General features: G+C 64.9%; 2 protein-coding genes across 2 annotated transcripts in view; one reads left to right on the top strand and one right to left on the bottom strand.

Annotated features, from left to right (window-relative positions):
- Positions 1-89: 89 nt before the first annotated feature.
- Positions 90-14,267, bottom strand: PTPN7 (protein tyrosine phosphatase non-receptor type 7). The gene is given in 12 exon segments (XM_079902802.1): positions 90-1,667; positions 1,827-1,967; positions 2,766-2,879; positions 4,185-4,342; positions 4,981-5,091; positions 5,409-5,546; positions 6,678-6,754; positions 7,897-7,981; positions 8,268-8,451; positions 8,860-8,936; positions 8,938-9,203; positions 14,089-14,267. Coding segments are annotated over 10 exon segments (1,086 nt in total). The 5' UTR covers positions 8,986-9,203; positions 14,089-14,267; the 3' UTR covers positions 90-1,667; positions 1,827-1,873.
- Positions 13,267-17,112, top strand: part of LOC307175082 (receptor-type tyrosine-protein phosphatase V-like) — a gene marked incomplete at both ends in the record, with an annotated part of 16,679 nt that continues 12,833 nt past the window's right edge. Inside the window, 8 exon segments of the mRNA XM_079899927.1 lie at positions 13,267-13,354; positions 15,056-15,123; positions 15,265-15,456; positions 15,628-15,786; positions 15,790-15,826; positions 16,017-16,301; positions 16,472-16,665; positions 16,669-16,735. Coding sequence (XP_079756053.1) covers positions 13,267-13,354; positions 15,056-15,123; positions 15,265-15,456; positions 15,628-15,786; positions 15,790-15,826; positions 16,017-16,301; positions 16,472-16,665; positions 16,669-16,735 — 1,090 coding nt within the window.

The following is a 17,112-nucleotide window of genomic DNA, read 5'->3' as shown; positions in this document are numbered from 1 at the left end:
GAGGAATCACAAAGTCCTGGCCCCGTGCAGTATCCTGGGTTATTAAGTTACTAACTTACATGGGCTTTCTAGTCCTTGCCCTCTGTGAGTCCCTCTCTAGCGCCTAAGGAACACCTCTGCCCGTTTCCCAGACTGACTCCAGTGTCACTTTGTTTCACGCGGCCCTGGAAGGGCTGGAAAAGTGCACGTCTGGGGTGAAGGTCAGCAGCCTGTTCTTGGCCTGTGGATTCTCACTCTCTCTACTGATGTAAAGAGGCTCCAGAGGCCTGAGAGGAAGAGGGACAGAAGGAATGACTCAGTCATCCGCGAAGTCTTTATTTTCCCACCTGGTCACTCTTCAGAGCCTGTCCTCAAGTTCTGGGACGGGGTTGGGGTAACAGCACCCAGGGAGGGGAGGGGAGCCTGCCACCTGTGCGGTGGCTTTCCTCCTGTGGGGTCTGAGCTCAGGGAGGACCAGGCGCCTGACGGCCCAGCACCCAGCGCCACGGACCCCGGGAGTGCCTCTCATAGGGCAGGAAAGCTTCAGGAGGGTGTGAGCCCATTCCCAGGCGGTGAGGAAGGAGGAGACCAGCAGAAGCATTAGGAAGTCACCCTCGGTTCCAACGCTGCATGTTTTCCAGAAGCGCTGTCTGAGGGAAAGGCCAGCTGTTCTCCGGGACCCAGCTCCTTGGGGGGTTCCTCGGAGAACTGGCCCCGGCAAAGGCAGCCCCCAGGGGCCAAACACCTGGAAGGATGGTGCCTGCCTTCCCCCCATGGGCAGCCCATCTCGGATTCAAGGATGAAGGATTTGGACGCCTCCCTGGGGTGTGGTGGTCAGCCCTGACATAGAGCTGGGGGGCCCTGGACATCGTGTGGATGTGAGGTGCGGAGGGGAGTTAGCTCTCCGGGGTAGACTATGGGGGGTCCGGGTTCAGCCTGAGCCCCTGGGTCCACGTAGGTGCTTTAACCCGGGTCGCTCATGGCAACAGCCAGCCGTCCAGGTGTGCTCTGCAGGGAGGCGGCCACGGCGGGGCTGCTTGTCTAAAGTCAGGTAGCGCCCTCGGCCCCATGCTCGTCTCTTGTGTCCTCCCTGGGTACTCAGGGTCCCTTCTGGGGTCCGAAGGCAGGCAGAGGATGCTGGGCCTCCCTGGAGAGTAGCTGGGGTGGGTGGCCGGCAGCTACGGAGGCAGGGGCAGCCGTCTGGGCCTCCAAGGGGTCCACACACTTTCCCTCTTCTAGAGAGTTCAACTGTCCCACCAGGTTAGCTCCATAGCCTGCTCCCCGGACACTCGTGTGGGCACAGGGGCAGTCTGGTCCCTGCTCTCTTTGGGGGGTGTCCAGCCTCACGGATGTGGGTGAAGAGGCCCTGCTAGGATGCTGAGGACTTGGCCCAGGTAGCACCAGGCTTTTCCCAGCTCAGGTCATCGGCCTGTGCTCGGGCTGGGCCAGGGTGGGGGGCGATCTTGGGGTCACTCTCTCGCCAGCCCCAGGAAGGGGGTGCAGCTGGAGTGGCTTCTAGGTGCTCCTCTGGTGGTTCTCCCCCGGTGGCAGTAAAGCACCTGATGTCCATGTCCGAGGAGGAGACTGAGGCCCACGCGGCGTTGCAGGGACCAGGATGCCCGGGCCTCTTTCCCAGCTCTTGTAGAGGTCAGCCGCCAGCTTTAAGCTCGGAGGGACATGGGGGGCCTCTGCAGGGAGCAGGGGAGTGGGCAGTGCTGAAGGACAGTGTCTAGCCCTGTCCTCACCGTCCAGCTTCCTGTGACCCCAGACACACCCCGAGGGGCACCCTGTTCCCATGCCCACTCAGGGGGTTCCCCAGGTCACAAGGCCCACTCTCCCAAACCCACCTTCCCAGGCCCAGGGAGGCGGCCCTGCGCGGGGGAGGGTGCCAGGGTCAGGGGCTGGGCTCCTCTGGCAGCTGGGCGGCATACAAGGCCAAGGTGTGGTGCAGGAACTCGTACTGCTCCGCGGTCTGGATCATGCCCCCCCTGCGGGGAGAGGTGCACAGGCCGTGAATGGCGGTCCAGAGGGGAGAGCCTGAGCTTCCCGAAGGCCTGTCGGGCTCCTCCTTCCAGGTGCGTCCTCTCTGCAGCGGACCCCTCCCGCCGCACCCTCCCCAGCCCGCGGTGGGGGTAGGAGGGGCCCCATGCGGGCAGGCGTCTTCTCTGACCCTTCAGCTCCTGGGGAAGAACCAGCCCCTGAGTCCCCAGGCTGGGCCAGGAACATTCCTGACCCCAAGACTTCCTCTTCCCGGTAATCTTAGAAGTAATAATTCTATATATGTGTGTAGTAGGTGCTCGTGTTCCCCAAATACTTTCACATCAGTTAACTCATTCCTTACAGCAGCTCTCTGGGGAAAGGGACATTGTCTCTCTCTAGATAAAGAAATGGGGACCCAGGGAAGCACAGTGACAGCTCGGTGAGATGCACCCTGGTCCTCTCTCTCCAAATCCAGTGAGCTTCTGTGCATCGCCTGTGGCCACCTAGTTTCTAGAACCAACCGTACTCTTTCCCCCCACCTTTCCCCTGAGTAGGGAATTTGGAAAAACAGAGACAAGAAACAGAAGAGGTTGAAAGCTCGGGTAAATCCACAGGGTGGCCTATTTACCTCTAGGCGCCCCACCTCTGCCCCCCGCCCCGCCCCCCGCCAGAGAGCTAAAATTCTAGATAGAGATTCTCGCCAGGGTGTGAGCTGCAAAAGAACAGCTCTTGGAGCGAAAGGGGCCCCTTCCTCTCGCACAGGAAGTGCCTGGTGGTGAAGGGCCCCGCTCAGTCCGCAGACCCACCTGTCCAGCCGCAGCTGGCACACGATGCCCAGAATGTCCACTTCCCCTAGGGCCTTCAGCTGTTGGCAGCCAATGCGGGTGGCGATGAAGCAGCCAGTCCGGCCGATCCCTGCGCTGGGTCCAGGGGTCCAGGGAGGGGGCGGGGAGGTCACAGGGGGCCGGGTGGGTGGGGAACAGAAGGGAAATAGGGAGGCCTCCACGGGGCGCGGGGTGGCCACGGGGGCGTCTGCATCCCTCGCTGGCCTCCCCCTAAAGCCGGTCCGGGTCGCCCTCGGGTCCCTGTGGGCGTTTTGAGGCGCTCCCTCCTGGTCGGTGGGGGGCAGCAACTTCCTGCTGACGGTGCCTATGCTGGGCTGGATGACCCCGCGGAACGTCCTTCCCTAACCACGCCGCGTCCTCACAGCTGCTGGCGCCCGGCCCCCTTGCCCGCCTCGGTCCTGCCCACAGTCCTGTCCCTTCTGCTCTGTCCTGCCCTTAACTTCCTCCCTTCTTCAGGAAGTCTTCCCCTGTGAGCCCCGGACCTCCCAGCACTGCGTCTGGGTGCACCTGCGGGAGGGGTTTCCCAGCCCCTCTGCCTGTGCTTTTGGCCGCTGTGTTCTAGTTAGCATGTGCATCCCGAACGCCTTCCTTATTTTAAGTCTGTCCCCTGCATCACTCCACTTCTTACCCCGTGGCCTAAGTGTTCTTTGTAACTGGCAAATCCAGTTTTCCGAGCCAGTCCCGTGAGGCCCCTCGTCACTTATCTTCCAGGCTTTTTCGTCCTTGCCCCCTTCCCATGTGACTCCGGCCCCTACTCGCTGACTCTGCTCCCAGCATCGTGTCAGTTTCTAAACTGCACCCCTGGGCCTTTGCACGTGCTGCTCCATCTGCCTGGCAGGCTTCCCCGCCCACCCCCAACACCTTCGCTTGGCTAATCCACCTTTCAGGTCTTAGCCTGGCTTAGAGGTCATTGCTCCCGGAAGATGTTCTCTGGCCAAAGTCTGGGCTGGGCGACTTCGTTCTGTGCCCCCCCCACTCCCCATTATGTCCTCATGCTGTGTCCTGTTCGTTTCGTTGGCTGTCTTTCCCACCAGACCATAAAACTTGGCAGAAACCAAACCGTCTTGTTCACAGCTGTCTCATCTAACACTGTGCCTGGCAAGACCAGGTTTTCAGTAAACATTCATGAGTGAATAAATGCGCTTCCTGACAGCGGGGATCATGTTCGTCTCCTGCCTCAGCAGACTGGGAGCTGCCTCTCTGGACTGTGCCTGGGTGTCCAGCCCACACGTCCAGGTTGTGCAGCCAGAGGGAAGGACAGAGCGCTTGCTGAATGACCTAGAGTTTCCTGTCCAAGTAAGACCTGGGCCTGCTCTGCTTAGACTCCTTCCCAGGAGGGGCCCAGCGGGGAGGAAGGGCTTCGGGGGAGGGGGCACATACCTGCAGTGGACCACGATGGGCCCAGTGTTGGCAGCCGTCTCTGGGCTGTCCTCCACCTCGGCCACCAGGCGCAGCAGGGGCCCAGCCGACTCTGGGGTCTGGTGGTCAGGCCAGGCCGAGAAGAGGATGTGCTTCACTGACCGGCGCTCTTCCTGGTGCTGTGTGGGGACAAGGCATGAGAGCAGGGCACAGGATGAGGGCATCGCCCGTCCCCTTCCCTGGTGCTGGGGCTGGAGGGAGCCCGAGCAGAAGACGCCAGCCTGGTCCCGTTCATTTTGCTCCACCGCTCCCTCCTGGGACACCTCTGAGGAGGGCGGAAAGACCCAGGTTCCAGTCCTGGCTCTGCCTCCAGCCAGCACGTGACTTTGGGTGAGTCCCTTGACCTCACTCTCCTCACCTTGAAAATGGGACCATGATGCTCGGAGGATAGAGAAACGCTTTGGAGAGCAGAAGACGCTACACAATAACAGATGCGTTTTTAGGCCCTTTTACAAGTTATTAAGCATCTTGTCAAACGGCCCGCGGTTCCTCCAGCAGTGACTCCAGGACCCCGCTCCCTCCTCTGGGCGCTTGGCACAGACCGCTGGGCCTTCCTGGCGGTTCCCACCTGGATCGTTGGCGCTGCCCTACTGGACTAGAGGCTCCCTGAGGGCGGCACCCACATCCCTCTTCTTCTGGTCCCAAGCAGCTCTTTACATGTGGGTTCAAGCAGGTTTCCCTGAGTAAACCTGTGCCTCCCAGGGAAGTTCCAGAGAGTGAGGGTGGCCCGACTTCCCTGCGGACCAGAGAGCGGTACCTGGATGGTGAGCTGCCTCACGGCGTACTCCGGGCGCTCTCTCACGTCCTGGACCTGGATGCGGAAGGGCCCGTAGGTCCCCTCCTCCGTGGGCCAGTAGTGGACACACTTCTGGGGGGAGGGAGCTGGGAGTCAGGGGCCAGGGCAGAGATGGGAGCAGGGACCCCCCCACACACCACCTGCGGCATTTCCACCCTGCTGCGAGGGCTGGGCTGTCCTGAATTTGACACCTGCAGATAAAGTGTCCCCCCCCCCCACCCCTGCTTCTGGCTGGGGCTGGCCTCCCTGCCAAGTGTCTCAGGCACTGACAGGTGTCCTCAGCTCCCAGGGGAGGCCCCTGCCCGGAGCTGCCCCAGCAGGGGTGTGCTGCAGACGTGGGTGCAGCCTGTCCGTCTGGGTTCGCCAGGGACTGCACCTCAGCCTCCTACCTCCTTGCCCTCTCGGAGCTGTGTCAGCATGACGATGAGGGACGTCTCCTCCTGCCACACCATCTCCCAGAAGTCTGACACGGTGTTGGGCATAGGGCCCTGGGTGGCGATGTAGGCCTTGTCCTTCCCACCGTATCCCTGCAGGCGGAGGAGGCCGGGGAAGGGTGGGCGGTGAGGCCAGGGCCCTAGGGCGGCCAGACCTGCAGGTGCCGGGCTCAGGCTGCAGCCAGGGACCGTGCAGCCCGGACACACACGTCACAGACACACACACCAGACGCCACATGGTGGACACGACACGGGCTCTGAGTGAGAACATCCGGGTTCCAACCCCTGTTCTGCTCACTGCCTGTGCAGCCGGGAGCGAGTTTCCCAGCTTCTGGTCTGTAAACGGGGAGTAATGGCCATCCAGCAGCACGTGGTGCAGACCAAACTCTACGAAGTGTGTTGGGTTGAGTCTAGCATCTTTCAGGGCCTCTGTGACTGTCCCCTTCCTCCCCTGCTGCTCTCTATCGAATACTAGCGCAAAAGGCAAGAAACAGTTCAGTAGTTATCGAGCGGATGTTTCCCTACGTGCTACTTTGTGCGTTTAGCAGCGAGGCCTAGCACACTCCTGCCAGCCTTTTCTCTCCCTTTCAGGATCCTCAGCTTCTTGCTCCTCAGGGGACGGTGAAATCCAGACTCCCCAGACTCCCCATCACCGGGCCGCGTTTCCCCCCCGCAGGCGGCCCCGGGCTGCGGGCTGTTCACCGGGGCACCCGGCCGCGGTCCCACCCACTCTGAGCCGCTAGAGGGCGCAGTCTGCACCTGCCGCCTCCCACCCCTGCGGGCTGACGCTGGGGATGGAGCCCAGCTGGCCTCCCCGCCTCCCGGCTCCTCGACTGAAGCCGTCTCCACGAAGGAGGGGCTGCCTGGAGCAGCGAAGGCCAGAGGGGAGGGAGCCTGCCCAGCGCCCCCAGCTGGCGCTGCACCTTCCGTGCAGACCTGGGAGCCGCAGGCTGGGCCTGGCCCGAGCCGCCCTCCGCGCTGTGAGGCTGGCAGGGGCGGCGGGACGGGGTGCGCCCAGGAGACCGGGGTCTTCCTTCCGGCGTCTGACGTCTGCTCTGTGCTCCCGCCTGGCGTCCTGGCCTGTTTGCGCCGGCTTGGCTCGGAAGGGCTGTGGCAGCCGTGGTTCGGAGCTGGGACACCAGGTGCCCCAACCACCAGCCGTGCTAGGTGGTGTCCTGGGGGTTCTCTGGACACAGCCCCCCCACTTCTCCGCCGGCGACTCACCCGGATGTAGTTGGCGTTGATATAATCTCCATCCTCCCGGCTCTGCCCCCGACCCAGACAGACGCGGCTCTGGGGGTCTAGGAAGTAAAAATCAGCAGAGGCCACAGGTCAAAAGGTGACCAGCGAAGCAAACTCACGCAGGGCCAGAGAGAGGAGTCCTGTGCTTGTCACGGCACCTGCGAATAGCAGGTGGCCGATACCTATGGCATTATTTCATATGCACGCAGAAGGGAGCCACCGAATGTTCCTGACCAGCTGTGGGCCATGGTCAAAGAAGTAACTGGGAAGGTTCCCTGGCTGGTGCTGGGCAAGATGGACAAGCGAGGAGAGGGCCTTTACTGAACGACATTCTAGTTTGGAGATCAGTGAGGCGCAGAACAGGGTCATAGCAATACAAATGGAAAAAGAGATATTGTCTCCTGAGAGGCCGGACTGGAACTGAGGCTTCATTCCACCCCCAGGGCGAGTCAGCCTGGCTGTCCGTCCAAGGGGGCCTTTCTCCAACTCCAGTCCAGGCCGGATGAAGAAGCAGGCTCCCCAGGGCCAGTTGGTCTGGACGGAGGGTGCCTCGGGGCCAGGAGCAGGGCAGTCCCCCTTCCTTGAGTGCTAACAGCCCCTGGACTGGCCCAGGCAGGCAGAGGGCTGTGGCCTCCAGACTGGGGGTTCCTGGAGGTGGCCTGGCCAGACAAGGGTGCTCTGAGCGGAGCGGGAGGGGAGAGTGTCCCCAGGCCTCGTGCTCAGAGGGCCTGTGTCTGCCTCTGAAGGACAGGAGGCGCTGACCCCGGGACCGCCATCTGCAGCCTCCTCACCGCGTCCATCTGAGGCCCTCCAGGCCCCTCTCGGGGAGCCGTCCTGACGGGGCCTCTCCCCCCGCAGACCTGTGTGGGCCCTTTCCCACGTGGGAAGAAGAGGAGGAAGGAGGTTTGGTGCAACTGGCTGTGTGACCTCCAGCAAGTTACACAACTTCTCTGTGACCTGGTTTCCTCATTTGTAAAATGGGGATAAGAACACCATAGACCGGCTTCCTGGGGTCACACTGAGCAGCGCTGGCCTAGCATCACCCTGGCTGTGGTTACTTGCTCCCCTTCCCCGGCCAGGCCCGGATGTGGGCATTCCTCTGCCGGAAGAAGAGCCTCTGCGTACGGCAGCTCTCTCCTGGCTGAGGCTGTGTTCTACCTTCTGAACACCTCCAGCCCCAGGCCCCTGCCGCAGTCCTTACTTGGCAAGATGGTCTTGTATCGGTCCTTGGAGGCATGGCCAGGAATATCCAGGTCTTCAGGGCTGACAAAGTTTGAGGGGATCTTCTGGCGGGGGGAGGGAGCAAGTGAACAGCCAGCCCCCTTCCAGCCTCCTCTCCCTCCACCTTTCCTAGTAGAGCTGGGACCCAGCTGTTCGTCCTGGCATCAGGACGCAGGTCTAGATGTGGCGGAGGGCAGAGGAGGGAGGCTGGGCGGGTTCCTTCCTGGAGACCCCAGGGTTCTCTCTCCCAGGGGCCCAAAGGGGACAGGCCTGCAGGCCAGGGTAGAGTGGTACCAGCTGGCTCTCCTGATTCAGAAGGGCAGTGACGCGGAGGGGACCCCACGTTCTTACCAAGAATTCCTCTTCCAGCTGCTTGGGGCTGGGTGGCTGGTGTTGCAGGGCCCGGCGGGTGAGGGGGCGCCCGGCTGTGCGCAGAAAGTGCAGGGTGACCTCCTGGGGCGTGCGCACCGAGCAGATGGGCTCCACGGTCCCCAGGGACCGCACATCCAGCATCAGAGCCACATTGGAGCCGCGCCTGCAGCACAGACAGCCAGTGCCCCGTGAGCCCACGCGCACCGGCCTCTGATGGTTACGATTGTTACGGGCACCTCTGGGGGGCGGCTCCTTGTCTCCCCTTGCCCCAGAGGCCCCGGGCCCTGTGCACCTCCGCCCCTTGTCGGCCAGAGCTGGTGCCCCCACTTCCCGTTCCCGGCCCGGCCCCTAAAGCTCTGACCAGCATCCAGGCCTGGAGGCCCCGGCCCCCTCCAGGGGTGCTCAACCCCACCTGGGGCTTGGGGCGCAGGTGCGAGGCTGACGCAGAGCTTGTGCCCCAGACAGGTAAAAGGCATGCAAATGACATGCAAATGAGCACATCTGGTTTCCTTCTCCTGGAGAGGTGGCGAGGGTCCCGCAGGAGGGAAGCCCCTCCCGGAAAAGGTCTTACCTCTCCTGCAGGCGCACGTGCTTCTTGGCTGGCGCCTGGTCAGGTGGAAGCTGGGTCATGGCTGCCCTCAGGGGAAGGGGTGGCCGGTGGCTGTGCTCTGGAGTGCCCCCCGCGGGCCTGGACCATGCTCGGGCGGGGGGGCTGGGCCCAGGGGAGGCTCACTGGGCCATGACCTTTGACCTCTGGGCTGCCGGGCCGGCCAGAGGAGGCTCCCAGGCCCAGGCCGGCTTTCTGCTCTCTGGCACCTCTGTTTTCACTGGGGTGTCTTCCGTTCCCCAGGAAGTGGCGGTGTTTTCACCCTGGGAAGACCAGGATCTCTGCAGGGGCACCCAGGAGGCGGCAGCCTGTGTTTAGAGTGAGGGCAAGATGAAGGGTAGAGACTGTGGGTGAAGATAGGAAGGAATCGGGGGGCGGGGCGGGGCGGGGTGCTGCCCCAGCCCCACGCTGGAGGCCAGGTCAGGGAGGGCGAGGGGGGAACACAGCGGTTCTGGATGGAGGAAAGGCTCACACACACCCTTCCTGGGTGTACGGGGGCCTCCTCTGGACGGGAAGGTGGAGGCCTCCTGCAGCCTTGGAGCCGCCAGGGCCCCGGGCGCGCAGGCTGCTGCCGCTTCCAGCCCCAGGGGTGTCCTGGCTCCTGGGGTCTCTGTCCAAGGACGGAGGCTGGGGGTGTTTCCTTCCTCCTCTGCCCATCCCCCCCCAGCCCGCCTTGGTCGGTAACCGTCACAGGAAATGGCCTCACCAAGCCCTTGAGCGACAGCGCACATGGGGAGGCAACAGCTGGGGGCACAAGAGGGGGCGCAGAGGTGGTGGGGGGCCCTCCCCTGGGGTACGGTCCCCATCTTCCAGACCAGAGTCCCAGCTTCTGAGTCCGGGAGGAGCTGTGGGGTCACCGCGCCCGCAGGGGCCGAGTGGGCAGAGAGGCTCTCGCAGCAGGAGGGCCTCGTCTGCCTCTTCTCTCCCTTGGGGGTCCTGCCCGGCCCTCGGGGACGTCAGGGGGTCAGCACCCGCGCCCCAGCCGGGCGCCGTGGCCCCGGGCACCCTCCTGCTCATGCCCCCCCAGACGCCCTCCCGTGTCTCCCCAGGTTCCCACAGCCCTGGCCCGCGGGGCTCCTCCCCGGCCCGCCCAGGTACGTACTGAAGCAGCTGTGCCCCCAGCGCCTCTCGCCAGCTGTCTGTCTGTCTGTTGGTCTGTCTTTGAGGGCTGGGAAGGCTTCAGGAAGCCAGCTTCCTCCCTCCGCCCCTCCTCGCTGCCACCCACGCACGCCCCAACTGCCTGCTGCCACCACCAGGGGTCGGCGGCCTCCCGCCTCTGCCCCTGTGGGGGCCGCTGGCCTGTCCTGGCACCTTTGCCACGGGCCCGGCCCTGCTCGCTGGGAATGGCCGAGGTGCTGGGCCGTTCTTGACCACCCGGCCCCCTCCTCCAGGGCATCTCCTCCGGGTCCTGGGCGCATCCAGCCTCCGCCTGCTCGTGGGGCAGGGCCGAGCCGAGCCTAGCTCCAGGCTGCCCCGCAGAGGCCCGGGTACTCCGGCTCCCACGGACCTCGGCTGGAGACTGATTTCCACTTCTTTGCTTCTGCCTCGGAGCCTCGCCTGGAAGCCCTCGCCCCTTCAAGCCGCGGGAATCATGCCAGGCACAAACAGAAGTGGGCACAGACTGGGTGGGACAAGGGGAGGCAGGAGTTCTTGCTTCCCAAGGGGCCAGGCTCAAGGGTCATCCCAGGCCCTGAGCCGCACCCCGGCACCCAGCCGCCTCTGGCCTGAGCCAGGCCAGCTGCCCTGGGAGTCGGTAGTGAAGACAGCTTGGAGGGTAGGAGGGTCTCGGGGCTTTTCCCGTCCCCAGGCCCCCCCAGGCCTCCTCCCAGAGCCCTGACGTCTACTCAGAGACCCATGGAGAGCGGACAGCCTCTGGCTCTCACACCAGGGGACCCCCCCTGTGTCTTCTTTGCCGCTGGGGCGCCTGAAGCCTGGGCCTGGAAGGGGGGTGCCCAAGTCCAAGACCCCAGTGGCCCACCTCTGCCTCACCAGCGGGCCTCCTGTTGGCTCCCTGCTCGGCTCCTGTCACCTTGAAACAGTCCCCACACCCTCTGCTCCTGGCGCCCACAATCCCATCCTTCCCCTTCCACCCACTTCTCTGATTCAGCCATCCATCAAAGGGTGACAGCAGAAACGCGTGACGTACAACAGGCCCGGGGGTGGGCACGCAGGAGGGGGCGCTGGGGAAGGGCTGGCCTCCAGGTGGAGAACAGGATGGCCCTCTGGGGCTCGGGAGGTCCAGAGCTGAGGAAGCACTCGGCTCTGGTGCCCAGACGGGGAGGAGGGGGCAGGAGCCTGGGTGGACCTGTGGGGTGTGACCTCCGCCTCAACTGGCCCTCAGCCCCACCCGTGTTTCCACTAGTGGATGGCGGGGGCCTGGGGATCAAAAGGGGGGCAGGAGGGGATTGGAAAGAGGGCCACCCACTCTGGGGCAAGCTGTTGATTGTTATCGAGAACAGGAAGCTAGGGTACCGCAGGCGTGGGGAGGAGGAAGCGGGTGAAGCTCTCCCCAAACTGCTCTGCCTGCGCCCCCAGGCTCTTAGGGTCTGAGCCCTCTGGCTGTGAGCACGCCTCCCTCCAAGGTTTGAGAAGCCGGAGGTTGAGCTCTTGGGTGGAGAGCAAGGAAGCTGGGGGCCAGGAAATGGGGAAGGGGGGTGGGGGGCGGGTAGTGGTTGGGCGTTAAGCAAGACCCCGAGGGTCTCTCAGCTCCCTTTAGGTGTGTTTGGGGTAGGTGGATAGTCACCTTGCCTCCTGCCCACCCCTCGCCCCTTTCCGCTCAGAAACGCCTGGACATCTTTGGAGGTGCAAACACACCTGCGGGGCGGGGGGCGGCACCGCCACAGGCCTCAGAGAGGACAGAGCCCTGCAACAGCCCCGCAGCCTGGCCTGGGGGCCGGGGGTCCCGCTGGGCCTTGTCTGGGGTGGACTCTGCCCCATCCAGGCTGCTGGGAGCACGTGAAGGCCTGTATGCCCCAGGAGTGACTCCTGTCCCCGAGCCCCCCCCACCCCCGCTCCTGGCGTGAGCCTGCCCCCAACAGCTCTCGGGTGGCTCACTCCAACTGCTGACTTGCATCCAGAGCTGGGTTCTGGGGTGCAGGAAGCCAGGAAGACCCTGCTGAGCCCTTGCTGAGACTGGAGAGTTACTGCTCCTCCCTGAGGCTCGGGCTCCTTTGCAGGATTGCCGCCCCCCCCCCCCCACCAGGGGCCGAGGATCGCCCCTCCCACATCGGTGAGAAGGTGGAACCGGGCGCTCAGAGCTGTCAGCTGGAGAAGCGGCTCCGGGAGGGCCAAGGGCGCCGGAACTGTCCCCCTCCTCACTGCTCCCTTTCCCCACCTGGCCTTCACGCACTGGGCCGCACTGTTCCTCTGCAGCCGCTCCCCAGTCCCAGAGCTGTGAGCCCCAGGGTCCGGAGCCCCCCAGAGGGGCCGGTGTACCGGGAATTCCCACAGGCACTTGTTCCTGCCGCACCTGCTCGCCCCGGGGTCAAAGGCTGCCACCGATAAAAGCCCCGAGGCAGGGGTCTCGGGGACTGGGCCAGCTGCGGGGGCTCTGCACCCGGCCACGTCCTGCTCCCCTCCCCGCCTTCCTCTCCGCTCCTCTCTGGAGAAGCCCTGATCCCGGCACCCCACGAACAGCCCTCAGATCCTGGGCCAGCCCAGGCGGCTTCCATTCCGCGTGTCCCTGGCTGTGTAGGGGAGACAGAGACCTAGAGAGCTGGGATCCGCGCGGAGGACGCTGCAGAGAGCCCGGCTGGGAGGGCTGGTGGGAGTGGCTCTGGGTGCCCCCCAGACACCCAGCCCCCACCCGACCCAGTTTCCTGACACCTCTGGGTGCCGGCTGGTGCAGGGGACTTTCCATACTTTTCAAGCCCCTGGCTGAAGGACCCGCGTGTAGGCTGGCCCAGCCACCCTGGGACTCCCGGGAAGAGCCCTGTTCTTTGCTGGAACTCAGGCCCCTGTAGGAGGACTTCAGGACAGAACAGAGTTCTCTCCCTCCCAAGCCCAGAGCCAGCGAAATGGACATGTGTTCCCCAACGTGGCCTTTCTCTCCAGAGGCCTTCCTGCTCCTGCCCTACCCGGCGCCTGCCGCCTTGATGTCCCTGGATGCCACACGCGCACGTGCACCCGGGCAGGTGTGTGCACCCTCGTGGCTCACGAGTGTTGCCTGCGTACACTGTCAGGCCACATACATGGCCAGGCTGCCGGCACGCACACCCCCTCGCCCCACGCAACAACCTGGTCAGACGGACCCAGGCCTATCCCCTCCCTGGGGACCTTTGCCGGGGCGTGGGAGATGCCCAAGGCCGGCCTTCAGCGGTGGGAGCAGAAGGGGCGCCAGAACAGGGAGGGCTGCCGGGCAGCAGGGGGGAGATGGGCTGGTTCGCACGCGGGAGCCAGGAGGCCTGGACCTGTCCCCTGTCCGCCGCTGCCTCTGGCTGGCTCTCTCCAGAAGGCATCGGTAAGGTGCTCAGGGCTCTCCAGGTGGAGGATGTGGCTTTGTCTGTGGGAGGGGCTGCTGGGAGGAGACACAGCCCTTGTGGTGCTTCTTGGCTGAAAGGAGAGTCTTGGGTTGGGGAGACCGCTTCTACCGTCAGGACCTTCCTGCACCCTCTCCAGGCTGCCCCTGCCCCCCAGCCCAAGGCCGCCCCAGTCTGGCTGGGGGTTGACAGATGTGCCCCTATGGCCAGGTGCCTCAGCCAGGCCCCGTGTACCTCTTCCGTGCCCTGCTGTACCTCTTCTACCTAGATTCCAAATTAGGGTGTTTCCACCCCACGTCTCCAGCCTCTGCAGGTTCACCAAAGTGAGGTGCCCAGGTGAGGGGGAGGGCCAAAGGTGCAGCGTGGCCCCCTCCTCTTGGCCTGACTGGCCCCAGATCAGTTTCCCTAGTTGTTCCCCACCCCCCCCCCCCGCCCTTTTGAAAGAGCGCATGTGCACTCGCGTGCGCGCGCACGCACACACACGTGCGCGCGCGCGGCCTGGAAAATCTGATGAGGCTGCAGTGCTGAGTTTCCAGGCCCCCATCCAGAGGCCGGTGGGCGGCCCTGAGGTTTGGGGCTGGGCAGAGCGGGGACGGGCAGGTAGCCCACGGCTCTGGCCGGGGCTGGTCCCTGTGCAGGCCCGCACTCCCTGCCAGACAGCCTGAGAGAAGGGTCCTCAGGAAGCCAGTTAGCCGTTCAGACTTTATGTACCTACCTGCCTGTTTGCTGGGCGTCCGCCTCCCCACCTGCGAGCCTGCTCCGGGGCCCAGAGCTGCTTCCTTTCCTCCATCTCCCTTTCCTCCTTTCCCCGCGTCAGCTGCCTTGGGGTGGCGGCTCCGGGGGAGTGCTTCCAGGTGAGTTGTTGGCTCCAGGAGGTGGGGGGCCTGACCTCCAGGAGGCTGCCCGGGGCCTTCGCAGGCCTGCGGCCAGGTGGGGGCGGGAGGGGAGGGGGCGGGGTCTAGGTAGAGGGGGCGGGGAGGGGCGGGGTCTAGGTAGAGGGGGTGGGGCGGGGGCGGGGCGGGGGGGGGAGGCAATCACGCATCCTAGGGGGCCTGGAGCAGGAGCTGGAGGTCCCAGGTTCAAGCCCAGCTCCCCTCCTCACGCTGGGGCCTGGGCTCTTCCCTCCCTGGATATTTCTTCCTTATCTGGGGGTCAAGGGTGTGAAACCAGAGGGCTCTTCTAGACCTACCATCACTGGGACTCCAGGCTTTTGGGACAGACGCGCGCCTGTGTATGTCCACAAGCGACGCACACGCATAGCTGGTCCATCCACCCAGCACCCAGCCACACACACCCCCACCACGTCACCAGGACCCCTCTGCACAGGAACACAAAGGCCCGGTCCACCTCTGCGCGTGCAGGGTCAGACACCCCCTCCTCTCCTGGGGGGCGTGGCGTCGGGGACCAAGCTGTCTCTGCCCACCCGCAAGGCCGTCTCTCCTCTGGGTCTGGGTCTCGAGGGACAGTTTCCTGCCTGGAAAGCCAACAGCTGGAAGAGGGTGGAGCTGGGGGTGCAGGGGGAGATGAGCTTGCCTGCAGCCTGGGGGCCGCAGCCCTGTGCCCCTGACAGGGCCCTGCTGGCACAGGGTCTGGGCTGGGGAGGGAGCACCTCGCTCTCCGCCCGCTGACCAAGGGGCGGGTGGGGATGGGCTCCTCCTGCTACCGCCCAGCTCTCCCTGCAGACTCGGCCGGGATGGGGCCCCCATTCCCGTGCGCGGTCCTCCTGTGGCTCCCAGGCTTCCTGGCCGAGGTGAGGTGTGCCCCTGCTCTCTAGGGCATCCAGGCCTCCCCCCGCCCCGTGGCGCCGTGGCTGGGCTGCATTAAGCAGGGCAGGGGAGGCTCCTTCCCACCCCCCTGACGGGACAGCAGGACAGTCTGCTCCTGGTTCCAGGGCCTCTGCATCTCGGTGTCCTGCGGTGATGCCCTTCGGCCACGTCTGCGGAAGCCAGACGAGAGGACAGCCTTTTCTCTGGTCCTGGCTGGAGCCCAGAGCCTCTGCCCATCTCTTCCCACACCCTCGCCCCCTCCCTACAGGAAGACAAGTGCCCCTCCCTGGAAGGGGGTCCGCTCGGGGAGAGTGGAGGTAGGTGCCTTCCGTGGGGAGGGGGCTGGGCAAGGCTGTTTCTCTGCCCAGACCCCGCCTCTGCTCTGGCCCTTCCCGCCTCTCCTCCTCCTCTGGGGCAGAAGGTGTTAGGAGACTCTGACCCAGCCCTTCTCCCCCGGACCGCCTCTGAGGGTGAATGTCAGGGTCCAGGGGAGGTCTGCCAGCCACACCCTCTGCCTCAGCCGCCTGACCCCGCTGGGGTCCCCGGAAGAGCAGCCACTGCGGGCCCACACCAACGCGTCCAGCTTTGAGTTCCAGGACCTGGTGCCGGGAAGTTGCTATCAGCTGGAGGTGACAGCCCTGCGGCCCTGAGGGCAGAACACCACTGTCATCCGCACTGCCCACACAGGTGCATGGCCTGCGGGCAGGGGAGGGGCCGAGCAGGGTGTGGCTGCCCTGGAGGGTTGGCAGGGGGCGGAGCGGCCCGAGACGGTGAGGTCTCTGAGGACCACGCCTGCCGCAGTGACTCGTCAGGGGCACTAGAAGCAGAGGTGATGCCCCGGCCCTGAACTTGGTGCCTCTCTCTGCCTCTGATGCAGCCCTGTTGACGGTCCAGGACCTGCAGCTCCGTAGCTTGGGGAGCCCGTCCCACCTGGAGGCCTTGCGGGGCGCTGCCCCCGGGGGGCAGAATGGCTACCAGATTCTCTTCTACCAGATTCTCTTCTACCACCTGGAGTCGCAGACATTGGCTCACAATGTGTCCACGTTCCCAGGCACCCTGTCCGACAATTCTAGTGACCTCTTACCCGGCAGCGAGCACGCTCTGGAGGTTCCCACCTGGGCTGCTGACCTCCAAGCGAAGCCCAGCATCTATCAGTGGACAGGTAAGGCCAGCGCTCGGCAAGGCCCCGGGGGCGGCCGGTCTGGGAGTGGGGGGCCGTCCAGAGCCGCGTCCCGTGACTGGGCTCCTGGGCTGCTGCTGCTGGGGCGGTGCCCGGGCCCCGCGTCGGGCCCTCTCTCCAGCCCGGCTGTGCTCTCCCCACCCTTTCTCCAGCGCCTGTGCCCCCAGCTCAGCTGACGCTGCGTGCGCCAGGTGCCAGCGCCCTGCAGGCCTCCTGGAATGACTCTGGGGTCGCCGCCGGGCTGCGTCTCATGCTCACAGACCCCCTTGGCGGCTCCAACCTGACAGCGGGGGTCACACGGGGCATCTCCAGTCACACCTTCGCTCGCCTCTCTCCGGGAGCCCCCTAGGAGCTGACACTCAGCACTGTTGCCGGGCCCCATCCGGTGGCGGGGCCCAACGCCACCGAGTGGACCCGTGCGTGCTGGGCGGGTAAGGGGTTGCCGCAGAGGCTCTTCAGTCAAGCAGGCAGGAGCCAGCTGGTGGGGTGGGCTTCCAGGAGTCCTGCAGGGAAGGGGTGAGGCCTGCCTGGAGGGGGTGGCAGGAGTCCACCCGCCCCCACCACAGACGATGACGGTGGTGACACTTATCGGCACTGGTAGCATCCACGTGCCAGCCCTGTGCCAGGCACTTCTGTGTATCACCTCGTTTACCCCCCAGAACAACCCCTTAAGTTGTGTTATCTCCGTACGGTGGAGGCATCGGGGTTCAGAGAGAGAAGGACCAGGTCCCGAGGCTTAGGAGTGTCCAGCTGGGCTGAGCCCGCGGGGACTTTGCTGCACTTTTGCTCAGGG

This window comes from Stenella coeruleoalba (assembly GCF_951394435.1).
Source record: "Stenella coeruleoalba genome assembly, chromosome: 1".
Taxonomy (NCBI): Eukaryota; Metazoa; Chordata; class Mammalia; order Artiodactyla; family Delphinidae; genus Stenella; species Stenella coeruleoalba.
This window is presented reverse-complemented; position numbering and strand designations above follow the sequence as displayed.